The sequence below is a fragment of the Mya arenaria genome, chromosome 5, assembly GCF_026914265.1.
Source record: "Mya arenaria isolate MELC-2E11 chromosome 5, ASM2691426v1".
Classification (NCBI taxonomy): domain Eukaryota; kingdom Metazoa; phylum Mollusca; class Bivalvia; order Myida; family Myidae; genus Mya; species Mya arenaria.
In genome coordinates this window covers 54,174,392-54,190,376 of record NC_069126.1, presented here as the reverse complement: position 1 = coordinate 54,190,376, position 15,985 = coordinate 54,174,392, and the positions used below count along the sequence as shown (strand labels likewise).

General features: G+C 34.8%; 1 protein-coding gene across 3 annotated transcripts in view; it reads left to right on the top strand.

The window, feature by feature from the left end:
• Positions 1–301: 301 nt before the first annotated feature.
• Positions 302–15,985, top strand: part of LOC128234659 (nephrin-like) — a 55,196-nt gene continuing 39,512 nt past the window's right edge. For all 3 annotated transcript variants that reach the window (XM_052949035.1, XM_052949034.1, XM_052949036.1), the window contains exons 1-3: positions 302–422; positions 844–1,164; positions 3,727–4,023. In XM_052949035.1, coding sequence (XP_052804995.1) covers positions 359–422; positions 844–1,164; positions 3,727–4,023 — 682 coding nt within the window. In that variant the 5' untranslated portion in view covers positions 302–358. The remainder of the gene's footprint in view (positions 423–843; positions 1,165–3,726; positions 4,024–15,985) is intronic.

The window sequence follows — 15,985 nt, the reverse complement described above, 5'->3', positions numbered from 1 at the left end:
AGTAGTAATAATTTACTGGAAGTTTTTTTTTTGGAACCATTTGCTTTGTATGTGAGTGTATCTTTGATTAAAGTATCCCGTCTGTAGCACACCTACACATGTGTTCATTTTATTTTATTATCCTTAAGGTAAATAATAAATTATTTATGTTTGGCATGGAATATAATGAAGTAGAAAACATAAAATACATCACTTATAGCGATAGCGATAGGCGTGCTTATTGACTTTTAGTAACCTGATAAATATTTCATGCTTTTTTTACTTCCTTATTCCATCTGTTTTAAAACTTCCTCATGAGTAGTTTTAAACGAACTTATAAAAAGCATTTTAAATCGAGGTGACTTCACTGGGATTTATTATGGAAAATATGTTTATTAGAGCGCTTGCAGTGATCTCTTTTACCATGGTTACCAAATGTAAAGGTGGGTGAATATTTATTCTAGTAGGTTTATACTGAATAACTGCAACACAAAATGATATTTTAAACGTTGAGTAGCCTGTCACTGACATAACTTACGGAAATAAACAGCATGTCAATATTTAGAATCGTGCAATTTGAAGTATAAAACATGTTTACAATTACAAACATGTGATTAAAATTTAAATATGTTAACAGTCTATTAAAGGTGTTGCAGATGCTATAGATTAAAACGAAATATTCCCGTACAAAATACCAATTTGTGACAATAAAAGTTGAAGTTTTATTTTATATTTATCCTGTAACAGTGACGTTGCATAGTTTAGTTATAAAAAAATATTCAGTTACACAATACTAAAGAACTAGCTGCCATGCATTTGTTATAACATGTTATAAAGACAGACATGACTATGTACTTATTTCAGGAACGGTGCTCGTGACATCTGACCAACAGTACGCGCCTTTAAATGGTCAAATAACGCTAACTTGCAATGTTGATATGGACGGCGTTCAAGATGTAAACTTCAAAAGAGGCAGCACCCAGCGCACTCAGCTTGGTTCCTGCGATATATTTGGCTGCCAAACATCAAACGCGGTGAAATACAGTACATCCAAGAACAGTGAGCCAAGTGGGTACGATTTGTTTTACCTCACGATCAAAGACTTCAGAGAAACTGACAGCGACGACTATCACTGTGAAGTAGCAGCCAATAGAAACTCTGGATCAAAGTACATTACTTACGCAGGTAATTCATTCTGAATGGAAAAGGCGTATTACAGATAAAATACGCTGACGATCTTTTTTCTCAGGGTTAAAATTTGATTGATAGGTTATAGCATTAATTTTAATTCTTACCGTTAGCTTTATGTAATGTTTTTTTTCTATATATTTGCCAATTTGGACTACTACAATTATATCCGAAAATATATGCATAGCTTAGGTCACATAATTATTTCTATATAATACAATTTTCTCAATAAGCTTAAAACATGAGCAGGTGAAATATTATTAGTATTGAGAATACTGCTGCAGTCTGAGGGGAACAAATATTTTACAACGTCCAAAAAACAAATACATATTTGCCTTATAACTCCTACACTGCCCGCACATTTAACTACAGTTGCGAAGGAGCTAGGGCCAGAGGAGCCGCGGTAATGGTCCTAATATCCAGGCAATCAACAGCAATGGGGCCATAACATGTCTCTCTCATGTTTTTTATCTGAAATTTCGCTATTTGTTCAAGGCAATAAACGATGGCATAGTGTACACATGGCAATTGACATAAAATTACCCGTGATCTTGTCATCTTGCTCTTATCAGGATTCGCGTATAAGTGTGTGGATTTATGCCAAATACATGTAACTTAAAGTACAATCTTGTCGCCCCACTCTTAATCTCAGCTGAGTATTCCCCTTTCAAAAATACGCGGAATGTTTCAGCGTTAAAAAGTAGCGCGCAATATTTTTTTTCCGAAAACTATGCAAGTCACGTGATCGTTTCACAAGCGAACTAACATGCCAAAAAGCGTTTAAGCCAACTCGTTGTCATCTTCAGCATTTGTCATTTTTTCAAAAGTTTTCATCGATCAATTTTATTACCGATATCTATCTGTCGGGCTTCTACCATAATTCTTAACTTTGAAGTTTAAATGATTGAATTTGTGTCAATTATGCATGTACTTTGCGCTTTGGAATTCAGGGGTTATGCAGAAACTATCGTGGTTTCCGATGATAGGTTTGCATCTGAAAACTGATAACCCTACTCAGATGCTGTTAAGCAAGTTCCATTGATAATAATTATGATTCGAATCAAGCAAATTTAATCGAATAGCTCCTTGTGCAAAATCGAGCCAAGCAAACTAATCATGGTGTAAATTTTACCATGGAACGCGAAAATGACTTGAATTGTGGCAAAAAATCTACCCTCGAGAAATCGGTCATCCGTCGAATTTTATATGAACATATAGTTTGAAGAATTTGGTCCTTTTGATCCAGATCCACCCAACAAAGATATCGAGCCAAGCGATATCGAGCCAACGAGTTTTGACGTACATTCGTTTCCCAGTGTAGAACAGGCGAAACTCTCATAAACAGTAACATTCTTAATTCTTAAAACATGTATGTTACGTTAACCTCTGTTACAGCATATTGGACTGTGTAACGTACGTTATTACTACAAACCGTATATAAATTTATTAATGGACAGTGTTTTGTAAAGTAATGGACAGTCAGACGAAACAATGTTTCACAAGACTATATTCTACCTATATTACAAAAAGAAAAAGAATGAAGTTTATTTCAACATCGTGATACGAAACGAATTGGTTGCATAATTTTCTTAAGATTAAAATTCAGTTTACACAACATTGTATTGGTTTAAGTTATTACCAAGTAGTTTTTATGACTGTTTTTCAAAATCGAATTAAAGCTAGTATATAGCTACATGTCGCATATAAACACTGAAAAATCATTTTTCTTTGATGGACGTTGAAACAAAGTAATAAGACAAAACTGAAATGAAATTCATTTAAAAGAACCATTTTAAAATTAAAAACATAAAAATTACGCTTTACTTAGACTGTTTATAACTAAAAAACATTCACATGATAGCATGCAGTGAATATTATTTTTGTTTCAATATCTCATATGGCTACTGTTGGCACGAAAAATAATATCAGTGAAATCGAACTTAGGTTAAACACATAGGTAGCTTTTCTTGTTTACTACGCAGTCGATTTTGGACGTTTTCTGCTGCGTCAATGTATGCCAATCATATTGCGTAAGGATGCTTCCGCTGTACGTTGTCTTTCGTGAGATGTGAAATTATCTACAACCGATCTTGAACTCGTGTCGTCGCCTTCCACGCGACTGCATCGATAAAATATTCATTTTTCCGGTTCTTCTGTACTTTGCTAGCAGATTTGTGATGGTTCTCTTCTGTACTCTCACTCTTCGCGCTATCAGGAAAAAAGCATGTATTATGCTTGGTTTAAGCAAATGTTATCATCTTAATAACCTCTATAATTCGTCTAAATTACAATGAGCTTAAAGTTACCTCGAAATGGGAAGTTTCTTTGTGCTAAACACCGATTGGTATACCTCTTTCAATTGTTTAAGTTATTTGCAATTAACATGATTAACTTTTGAGCACAGTAGCTAATTAATTTCACAAAACCGGTTAGTAGATATTTCAAAAACATTCAGTTCAAAACTCTTGTTGCACACAAAAACGTCTGAACAAGGCATATCTTGTTAATTGAAGTTAGAATCCTATTTAGATTCAAACTTATTTCCCTTCCTTTTAACAGTGGGTATAACATCGGTTACACTGACGCCAAACACGGATCCTATTTCCGTCATTGAGAACGTTCAGCAGCAATTTACGTGCGTTACTTCTGTCAGTCGTCCAGCAGCTGTCGTAAAGTGGTACCTAGATGATAAACAAGTAACTTCCGGAATTTTCACGGCAACGTCGCAAGATGTTACCACGAGTACTCTTACATACACACCTGAGAGGATACATCACGACAGGGGAATTAGTTGTCAAGGAAGTAATGGTGGACAGGACCTGATCTCTACTAATAAACCAACACTAAACATTCTTTGTAAGTACACATTTACATTTAAGACAAGTTTGAATTTATTTGCTACGTAAGCCAAGCGTTTAAGACGACACTACTTGTGGGTACCACGTGCTGTCAACGACGCTTTACTTACAGCTCTATTGCATTTATATCTAGTAAAAGTCTGTGTAAAGGAACCCTAAAATATTAGCACAAATTATTTTTATATTTTTAAACTGGGATACTTAAGGTGGTGCGATACGTTGTTCCGTCAAATTTGACATTCAAAATAAAATATCTTCTTTGATTTCTTTGAAAATTGGTCAGAAACATTTGTCAGGTAATTTTTCCTCATTTTTTTCTAAAATAACTTATGTCAGCCTCGTCGGTCAGTGCAAAAAGATGCTATCTAACACCATACCACGTTATCCATGATAATAATATGTTTTCTACATTATGCGTCACTCGACTGCTGTTTTTCATTATAAAGTTATGTTGAAATCGATATAGTTTAAAAGAAGCTTCATTACAGTTATATAACTATTAAAATATTCATTTTCAAAAAAGAATGTGTCAAATCTTTAATGTGCGGAAAAAAGCTGCGTGTGTATAGATAATTGTGCACGAATATTTACGTCCACCGACTGGTAATAAAGTGAAAATAACTTCGTCAAATGCCTGGCACTTCCTTTTTTCCCCCACAATTTGATAGCCTGATATTAGGCATTTCGAGTTTTGTAATAAAATATATGGATTTTCTGGCTAATTAAACAACCAATTTAAATACAACGAGTTCAAGGACGTTTATGTTAACGTTGCTGACATAAACGTTTATGTACGAAGTCGTTAGACCTGTGTTAAGTTATGCTATTTTGAAGAAATGAATGCAAAGAGAATGTCATGTCTTCCAATAACAAAAACGGAATGTTAAAATAACGTTAAGCAAATGAAAGAGAAAGATGCTTTTCTGATGTCTTCTCTGATTATAATTGATGTAGGCCAACATATAATATTTAATAGCTATTTGAAATTTAGAGCGAACACCAGCAATATTGTTATCCAAGAGTATCGGTTTTATTGATAATAATGTCAGCTGCGGGTTAAACGCATTTTAGTTCGGTTGTACGGTAAGCGCAGGGGTGAGCGCACTCGCTCCACACCGTGGCGACCTAGATTCAATTTCTGTCTTGGGACATGTGAGTTTGGATTGTGGTCACCAGGTCGGACATGCGGGTTTCCTCCGGGTACTCCGGTTTCCCCAACAACACACTACCATTCTCTCGCGAAACATCGTGCTAACGGGAGTGATAATTATAGTGTCGTTAAAATTTGTTTCACTGTCGTTGTGAAACTAAACTATAAGCAGTTCACAGTTAGCAAATTCAACATTTTTTCTAAATTTCATGAATGATGCTTGCTCTCTCTTAGTAAATAGATTTACTATTTCTAACTGTTTGTAAAACTCCAATACGGACCGGCGAACATCTTTCCATTTTACAAAATATGAGAATTTTCTTAAAAGTTCCCGCTTGAGAAGAAAGCAGCAGGGTCACAATAGCAGAGAATGTTTAAGTAAACCAAACCGCTGAAGACTGTAAGGTTTCTGTCTATGTAAACACGATATTTATCGTTGATTGGCCTGAATGTATTTCTGATGCAATCTGGTTTAATAGTAAACAGAGTGGAGCATGTACACTGTTAAAACGGATGTTTCGGTTTTTAACACTTGTCCTAGAACACCTAAAATATGTTCAAAACGAAACACGTCAAATGTTCTCTTTTTTGAAACACACCCCGTTTTCGTGGGAAACACTAGAGTTCCAAATTGAAATACTTCCAGGTGTATCAAAATGAAACACGCGACGCGTTTCAAAGGAGAACACCTCTTCTGTGACACTTTAAAAACACGCGAACACCTAATGTAAACACGTTTAGAGTTTCAAACTGAAACCGTGACATGTTAGAAAATAAAGTGCGTTGTTTTGGGAACACCTAAAATTCTATATAGATAAATATGTCACATGTTTCAACTTTATTCCAGACAAATTTAATTCCAATACAGCTGCCATTGAAACACGTAACACGTTACAAATAAATGACAAAACAACTGTAAAACAAACAAATTGAGCTTTATCGGGATTGGGTTTCCTTTATATTAATTACTTAATCAATCGCTGCCACCATCCAAGATAGTACCTGGAGCAATATTGAAGAATTTAATCGTTTCTAACACTTTATTTTCACAAACACACACAAAGCGTTTATTTTAGAATTTATATTTATTTTAGAGCGTCTTAGAATTTTAGATTTTTTAGTGACCAAAGACTTAAAGTTCCTAAAAAAAGATAAAGCCAAAAAATGCTGAGCTACTTTGCCTACTCCTTTATATATTACCAGTTGCATAACAGACCAAGAGTCAGCTGATCAAAACGTTTTGGTCTCTCAAGAGTTTCTTGGAGTAGCTTACATACTAGTTGGGGTAACCTACTTAATAGTTGGGGTAACTAACATAATTGTTGTGGTCCTTGCATAATAGTTAGGGTGACTCTTGTATAATAGTGTTTTTGAGTACCTTTGGTCACTGAGTGCATTCATACTTATTGACAAATAGTCATTCTATTTCTACAGAACTGGGAAGGATAAGAGTGGCAAGAAGTTAAGTAAACATTTCAGCTATTATACTTAGGAGCTTATTTTGATTATACAGATCTCATAAAGATGACACCATCTGTGCAAAGAATACCAACAAGTAAAGCAAAAATTTAATTTGAGTAATTAACTGTGTTTTTATTGATATGCAGTATTTTAAAATTGCCACACTATCCCCCTCCCAGTTCTTGACACCTCCTGGTGTCAACAACAACATAATTGGCAATATACATGCATATATATGTATATATTAAAAAACGAAAATGGTTAGAAACTTATTTATGCGAAACAGTAATATAACACAATACACAAGACAACTAATCATATCAACATAAACTTGTATTTGATTAGGTATTATTCGACGTAGTTAATAAAAGAATATATTGCCTATACTACAAGTTAGTACACACATAATTTCAAAATTCAGTGACAATCAATTATTTTTTCATAACGAAATGACATATACTATTAAGTTAAGCTGAACATTACTATAATGAAATCAGTAATCCATTGAACGAAACTATTAATCCAGTAGTTCAGACAGAACACGTTAAATCCATGAACAAATATGTAAAATCCAGTTAGTCAGACAGAATACGTTAAATCCATGAACGAAGATGTTAAATCCAGTTAGTCAGACAGAACATGTTAAATCCATTTGACGAAGATGAAAAATCCACTTAGTAAGCACGTAACATCCGATTATTGAACTATTTTCTTTGAATCCTGTTTATGATCACTTTAAATCCAGTGAATGTTTTCAAATTATTGAACTCCACAAATAGAAGTTATGATAATAATAATACTAAACTTGTTTCTGCAACATTAAATGTTTAAAAAAAAATGCAAAGAATAGACGGCTAACAACGCTTTTGGCGTCACAGACTTCGTGACGGCTTACAGTTATCGCTGCGTCTTTCATCTTTGTCATTCGTTGCGATGGCTGTCAAGACTGTCTCAGCATCATTTTATTCACCTTATTCACCTTAGTTTGAAAATTATTCTTTGACTTTATTAGTAATTTTGATAAATGACGTTTTCATGTTTTGGTGTGAAATTTGTTGAAACCCCACCAACTGTTTCTGAATCTTCATTGTACCTTTGTGCTGGCTCAACATAACTGACTTTAATTCAGTGAACGATTCTGATATCTTTGAATTTTGATATGTTATTAAATCCATTTGATGTTTCAATTCCATCAGTTGTTTTTGAATATTTGTTAATCCATTTTGGTTCGGAAGGATTTTGCTTCCCACCGTCTGTGACAACTTTAGTTGCAGTGAAACATGGCGAATTCAATGTTGGATAGCTTGGTGCGAGAGAAGAGATCTCAGTTGCAGACATTGAATAATCCACTGGGGCCTGTGTCGAAGAGGTCTCCAAAACGTTCTCCATTTTTGAAATAGTAGGATCAATTTCACTAGAAAGTGTGAACTTTTTTTATTAAGAAGCTTTTAACATCTTCACATTTGACAAGAAATTGACTTTCTTTGATAAAATAAAGTTCAGGTGCCAACTTTATATTAGTTAAGGTTTGTTTCGAAAAAAAAAATCTTTTTATGTTTGTCTCTTAAAACATGTTTGATTAATTCTAACTCTGTTCCATGTTTTGTTTCGCATTTGACAAATAAATTGTCCGAAATAAAGCGGCAGATGAACCAGATAGTGTCTTTGCAATTTTTTATTAGTTCTGAAGTATTTTTTGCACTGTGAGCTTTGAAACGGAAAGTATACTGATTTTCTTTACATTTTCACTTTTACTTTTGCAAAATGCATATATATTTTTTCAGCATATGAAAAATATAGCCTGAAATGCTAATATATCCGCACTCCTGGAAAATGTTGAAATCTTTGGCAATATAACTTTTCTGAAAATAAACAAGACAGCCTAGAAACTTACCCTCTACCTCCATCTCATCTTTGATGAGGTAGGCAAGAACATCATCATCTTCAATTTCTGTCCCGTCGGCTTCTAACACAGTCATTGCTTGGCCCGTCGGAACCTTTTTAACTGCAACTTAATAAAAGATTAAACATTAATTTAAAAACAAACTGAAATATATCAAAAACCAGAATATAGTGAAGACAGGATCTACAACAAACACTATCTGCACATGTATATTTTATCGGTTCAAACACACTACATGTTGCTAGGTTTTTAGTCAATTGTCTACATACAAAGTCAGTTTTTATGAAAAATTCATGAGAACAACCTCTTTTTGGCCCGTCAAGGGAATAATGTTGAAGACCAGAACAATATTTTTCAGGCCCATGCATAATAATGACAAAATTTTGAAAAACGTTCTTATGCACATCTGTGTCTGTAAGTAGTGTTGATAAGTATGTTTAATCTTTAATTGACTTTATTTGGTAAGTTTATGCATATATATATATATATATATATATATATATATATATATATATATATATATATAAAATTTATTGGCACCTTTGAAAGGAAATTGTCAGCTGTTGTGCTGGGAATTATGGTACATCAATGGTTGACAAGACAACACATTTTCAGTGCATTTACATGTTTTATAACATATTTTGCAAAACATATTACCGGTTATTCAAAATGCACAGGCCAATCAGACGTTGGGAAATTGCAAGCCCAAAGCTAATGGTACTGGCCACTGTCTTGAGGCTTATTTCAATAACTGCAATGTACATCCTGCAAAATAAAGTTATCTTACTTTTTGCAGCAGCTCTTCCAATGACTATGCCTCAACAATTGTCTTCATTTCCTTTGCGCATTTCCATATTTAATGTAGTCTAGCTGACATCTCACCTAAGTCCACATATACACAGTATTTACTTAAAGTTATGACAACAAAGAACCCGATGCCTTGTGCGTTAATTAATAATCAAAATAAATTTTGGTTGCCTTTTTATTAGCAATTGGGTTTTAAAAATCAGTACAGGAAGAGCACAGACATTCAATTCAGACAACACAAAGTGCAACGCAATACCCCTATGCCTTCTTTATCAACATGTAGAGGTTAGGTGTTAAATTTTGCAATTAAAATATATTTTGAACTGATCGAGTCTCTGTGGGCAAGAGGTCGAATACAAAACTATTACCACCATCAGATACACCCTTTTGTTCTCAACAACAATCTCCAATGGACAGCGTGCATTGAACATATGATCAAGTATGTATCATCAAGTGCTGATTGAGACATATGGCATAAGATTGCAACAATGAAAACACTTGTAAAAATATTGTCAAACAAGAGACTTCTACATATACAATATGATTAAAATTTCGGCAGCAAAAATCAGGAAATCAATATTTAACTATATAACTGATAAAAAAATCACAATTTGTTGCCACTGTTACCAAACTCCAAAAGTTTCATGATCATTACGTTTGACTAATAGTATGGACTTTTTGGTCATTTTAGGAAACACCCCTTTTACAGACATAGGGAGAAACATCAGGGTATTTAACAATGCTAAGTAATTTTCGTAACGACCAAGTAGCATACTTTATTTTTATTTGTATCCAATTTACATATTCGGTTCAAAGTGCAGCTTAGGAGGGAGTGTCCACTTGCTCGTGGGTTTTATTTTTTGGAAAAAAAATGGTGCATTTTTAACATATTTAGTAGCATATAATTTAAGTAATTTTTAGTATTCCAAACAACGTTATAAACATGTGGCGTATTGTGCATAACGGGCGCTTGGTAAATCCTATTCACATCAGCAGTAGTGAACTATAACCAGGCCCTTTCTGCCATTTTGAGGAAAAGACCTTGGACAATCTGGGTCGAAAAAAATGTCAATTTAGGGCCAAAATAAATTTGCCACATTAAAATTTTGGATTTTTAAAAGATAACAAAAAAAACACAAAAAGACAACTATTCAAAAGAATAATCACTTCAGCTTATAATGCAGCTATACATAGATCATTTAAGTCCCAGTAACACATTTTGTACTAGTCTTCTTGATAGAAATATTTACTGTAGGGTGACAATTTTTTTTGTGTCTGCATACATTATTTTATTAACTGGCAATGCCCTTGCAACGGCCCAACATACCAGGATCACGTTGTGGCTATGTGGCCACTAGTACTAGTACTAGTTATCATTGACAAAAAATCTACTGTAGGATGACATATTACTTTGGTGTCTGCATACATTTTTAAACACTTTTTTTTATTAAATGGCAATGCCCTTGCAACGCCCCAACATACGAGGATCACGTTGTGGTCATGTACAACAACGACTTCATACATGTTATCGCATAGTACTTGGTAACATATTGCATCCGATAGCTCCAAATGTAGTTATTTATTGTTTATTAATTTTCTCGGATTCCCGGTAGGGGTATTGTCTTATCTAGACAAGTTTTTGGAGCATTTGATTCATCGGGATGTTTTTCGTACAGAAAAAAGGTTAATTTGGCGTTTGGAATGTGTCCGATGGTCGGACTCGTGGGAACTACAGAAAAATGGCCTGATACCTTATACCAGATAAAACTCTTAAACATTTTATCCGCCTGGCCTCACTTGAATATCGAAACATCAATTGAACCGCATCGCGCGATTTTAGGCCTTCAAGCATAATTATTACAATCGATAGTCAATAATGAATAAGGTTAAAAACAATTTTTTGTTATGTGTATCATTTTCTTACAAGCTTCTTCCATTGAAAGGATTGTCATTAGCGCATCATTTTCACGACGATTTACAATCATATGTTTACTCATGTTTCTACGGCAACCATGGCTTTCATCTTGACTTATTTTGACTGCATAAATAGTCTAGCCAATAGTGTTTTAATAAACCCATTTTTACGAAAATCATCATTTTTTTATTTATTTATGTTCAATATATATACATTTGGCTAGTCCTTAGTATAGATAAAACTCATACTATATAACTTGCAATGAGTTATGATGCCATTGTTAATTTCAATATAGCGCTCCAATTGGATTAGCGCGATGCCATTTAACCAATGATATACGACGTTTCAAAATCAGCCATTCTCTCATACAAACGTATATGTAGGTTACATTTCTAAAAGAGCAATTACTCAATTGCAGAAGATACTGCTAATATGTAATCTTAATTTTCCAATACAATATTCCATTTCGTTTATGCTGTATAAAAGCAGGAGCGAATACGAGTAAATGACCAAGAGGCGCCAGCTCGCTACATGGTGTTTGCTGGCTTGTCCTACTGCGTTCATACAGCATTAATGCAAGACAAAAAGCGATCAATGATTTTTATAAAGAACAAATGCTACCATCGAACCGCAAAATTCAATGATCGCGGCCAGATAGGAATGTGTACCAAGTAATGAAATGATGGAGTCAATGGCGATTTGAGATACTCATTCTTGAAATCACAATGGTTTGTTTAGTTGAGCTGCTCCAGATCTGCTACAGTATGCTCAGATCCATGCGTACTAGTTGACTACAACGTTAAACTATACTTAGAAAGTTTGTCCATTTGCTGTTGTCTGTCGGTACCTTCTTTCCTATAACCAATGGACCATCAAACATATCGGGGAAATATCGAGGAGTTCAGGCTCTTGTTCGTAAAAGAACACCGCATGCTAACTACGTACACTGCAAAGCGCATTTCCCGTTGTAGTTCATACGCTTGAAACACTAAATGACGACGGGGATAACAAAGCAGGGCAGTATCTGGCAGGGATACTTTGCTTTGAATTCATTATAGCATTGAAAGTGGCTGAACATGTGCTTAGTTCCACGGTTGCATTAACAAACCTATTGCAAAAAGAAGATAACGATCTATTGCATGCAATTGGTGAAGGTCGTCATTCAGCTATGAACAATGAGCGAAACGACCCAGACGTGTGGGGCGCTCTCTTTGAAATGGCTACAAATGTTGCCGCGGAATTTGATCTAATCGCGTCGAGACAAGAAGGGCTGGTAGGCAAAATCAGCGCGCTAACCCGGATGTAAATACAGTTTCCGACTATTGGAGAATAACAATGTTAAATGTATTCCTTGATCATTTGATACAGGAAATGGAGACCAGCATTTTAAGCAATGAAGACCGCTTCGCGGCACAGTATCTTCTGCCAAATCGATTGCCAGGTCTACAAGATGAAATGCTTCCGTCCATATATGCCGCATATGCTCCAGATCTCCAGCATTCGTTTGAAGCTTTCGGTACGAAGTTGCGAGGTGGAGAGTTCGGTGGAATATCGCGGAAAGTAGACCGCCTCGGCTCCAAGATACGCTCCGACAGACGAGCATAGATTTGAACCGTGTATTTATGGCATTCTCGGAGTACTGTTGACAATGCCACCGACATCAGCATCATGCGAACGATCGTTTAGTGCTATGAAGCGAATCAAGAACTATTTGCGGTCGACCATGAGCACAGACAGGATGTCATCGTTGGAATTACTGCATATTCACAAGGACATGGACGTCGATATTAATAATGTTATAATTACATTCGCTTCAAGGAAGTGCAGAAAGCTTAACTTTTTCTGAAACAAGTGTGGCCGGCCTTTGCTACAGAAAGTGTTTGATTTGTACGATTACTATCTAGTTCCGGTTTCTTAGTCTGATTACTTTTATTGACATGGTATATGGTTATATATTCATGTCATTTATATATTCTGAATACAGTACGGAGAGTTTTTCAATAATCATTAATTTATTTTTGTTGAAAATTTATAGTGCTTTAGAACAAGTATGGAATATACTTTTCAGCCTGACAAAAACTCAAAATTATAAAATTTATTTTTCCTTCAAAAATGCCCCAAAATACAGCTGCGGCGATATAGGAATTCAAAAATTATTTCCAAACCCCGCTAGAACAACGGAGCCTACACATTGATTTTTGCCAAGCTACGCCCCTGATGGTAAAAAACAGCAGAATATCAGCAAAGAGGCGAATGCCTGCTACACCTTAACATTGATGAGATAATCAGTTCTAAGCTTCTCTGGTTTGTTTTTCTCTTCTAGATAAGAGAAACTAAATGCAACTAATTCATTCTTCGACAAAGTTAACGTGAATTATTTACAACTGTTTTGAAATTGTACAGTATTAGGCAAACTTCTTTTCAAAGTAGACCTTCTGTCAATACGTGCGTAGGATCCTGCACACGATATGTTGCCAAGTGAACACAATTAATATCAAGTAATGGACTCTTGCCATTAATTCCCAACATCTTATAGCAATATATAGCACCAATGACAGTCATTTGGGTCAGTACATAAATGAATGATATTAGCAACTCCATTTCTGACCAAGTCTTTCATATCAGATGCGTCACAAAAGTCACACATGATGCCATCATTGCTCTTGTCAGCAAGTACTCGACCGGATATAAGTTTCTTCAAGTTTTTCTGAAATGGTACAATGTATCCAAAACTTTTGACTATTCGAACATTACCTCCTACTTCATGCAACTCCCCCCCATTAGGACAGGTACGCTGCTTATCAAGCCACATTGGTCTTCTAGAAATTTATGATGTGTTAAGAATATCATCTGTGATAGACAAGTCTTTTACAAAATCAGCATCATGTCTGTGCTGAAGAAATATAGTTACAGGTAGAGTTGTATGTAACCGTTTCCATTCAAATCGGTTTATTGATGTTGAAAAATGTCAATCAATCGAATCATGAAATAGCATGAGTTGAAAAATAAACAAGAAACGTCGAAACAAGAAAACTAGTCGTTTTTTCCCAGTTACGTTCAATTAAAATATACATGGTGACAATGTCCACGTTCTTTTAGCACATATTCAACCGTTTTCTAAATGATAAAAAGGTGACTAGACACAAGATCCTGAGAGCTATTTACAACAGTATGTTAACCACTCTCTGAAACATGATGTCAACACGCAAAGCCAATATAAAATTTGATCAATGCATGTTTGCTCACTAATACCGTCTGCATTTTCTGTATTTTCAAATCATCCAGTTCACCATCTGACTCATAACGATTATTTTCTATTTCCACTTGCTCGTCAAAATTTATTTTTCTGTGCTGGCGCAGAATGTGCATTTTATATCCATATAATCTCTTTGAGAGATATTGGCAGTCATCAGTGCAGCAATTAAGATTGAAATTTGCAGCATGCCGATGAAACCTGACCAAATGAGCAGAAAATAGTCCATGCTCTTCGTAACTGAAAGAACAAACGAACACAAGAACATTTTATTATTGCGAGCATCAGCAAAACTACAATACAGTAATCAGAAAAAGAACGGGCATTGTGTGAGCTTAAAAAAGCGAGCAACTCCAAATTCTCCTACCTAACCTCCGCTTAATATGCGTAAGAGAAGTACCCATCATTGTAGCAATTTACGTTGTTATTTTTAACTGAATGAAGGCAATCAGTGATAATGAAAATTTTTAGGAATCGAGACCGAGTATGGCAACCTTAAATTCTCAATGCCTCCCCGATTCCTCTGCCAGACACGTCAATCAAATGTACTGCGGAAATATGGCTCGTTGGCGAGTTCAATATGTCGTACCAAAAGATTTTTTTTTCCTTTTGGAGGTCAATTAAGGGGATGTGTCATTGCAATATCAATTGTGAGATACAACCACATGAAGCTTACCAAACAATATCAATTTTCTGCTTCGCGTCACAAATGCGCTTTACCTACACTATAAAAAGAAATGGTGTCTGGGTAGGGGACCAATCCCATCTCATATCGTTCCGTGTATATTGTTGTTTTTTTTAATTTAAAACGAGAAATTTAGAAATAGAACTCATGTAACTGCATGCAATTATTAAATCAACTTATCATCAAGAACAAAGCGGAATGGAGGTCAACATTTTGATGTGTAAGAATCTTTGCAAATATTTCTAACAATGGCAACAAAGTAACTATTAACTGGTTCTAAATTGTTTTCGTTTTCTAGCAATATCTAAAATGTTGAAAAACAGTCATTTAAAAGTCCATATATTGCACACAATTAGGCTTATTGGGTATGTCAATCCAGGCAGTAAAATTCACTCGAACTTGATTTATTCATCTTCTTGCACCTGCTTTCTTAGACATTCATGATTAAATTATAGAAAACCGTGTATTTGTAAAAGATCGTCACCGTCAGTAGCTTTACCCGCCAAAATGCGCCGAAATGCGATGAACGAGATTATTGTACCGAAGTGGATTAATTTGTGTCATTATTTAAAGTAATATCAGTCAAACAATCATTTTTATCACATATTATTTAAGACAAACACACAACAATAAAATATTGTGAATTCTGTGCAATTTCATGAAAACAATTTATCATTTCAGAATTTAAAGACCAAAGATAAGTGGGTTCTATTAAAACACTAGAGTTTTCGTCGCAAAACACTCTGGTTTCATTTAAAAAAAATCAACATCAGTGGAACGCGTCAC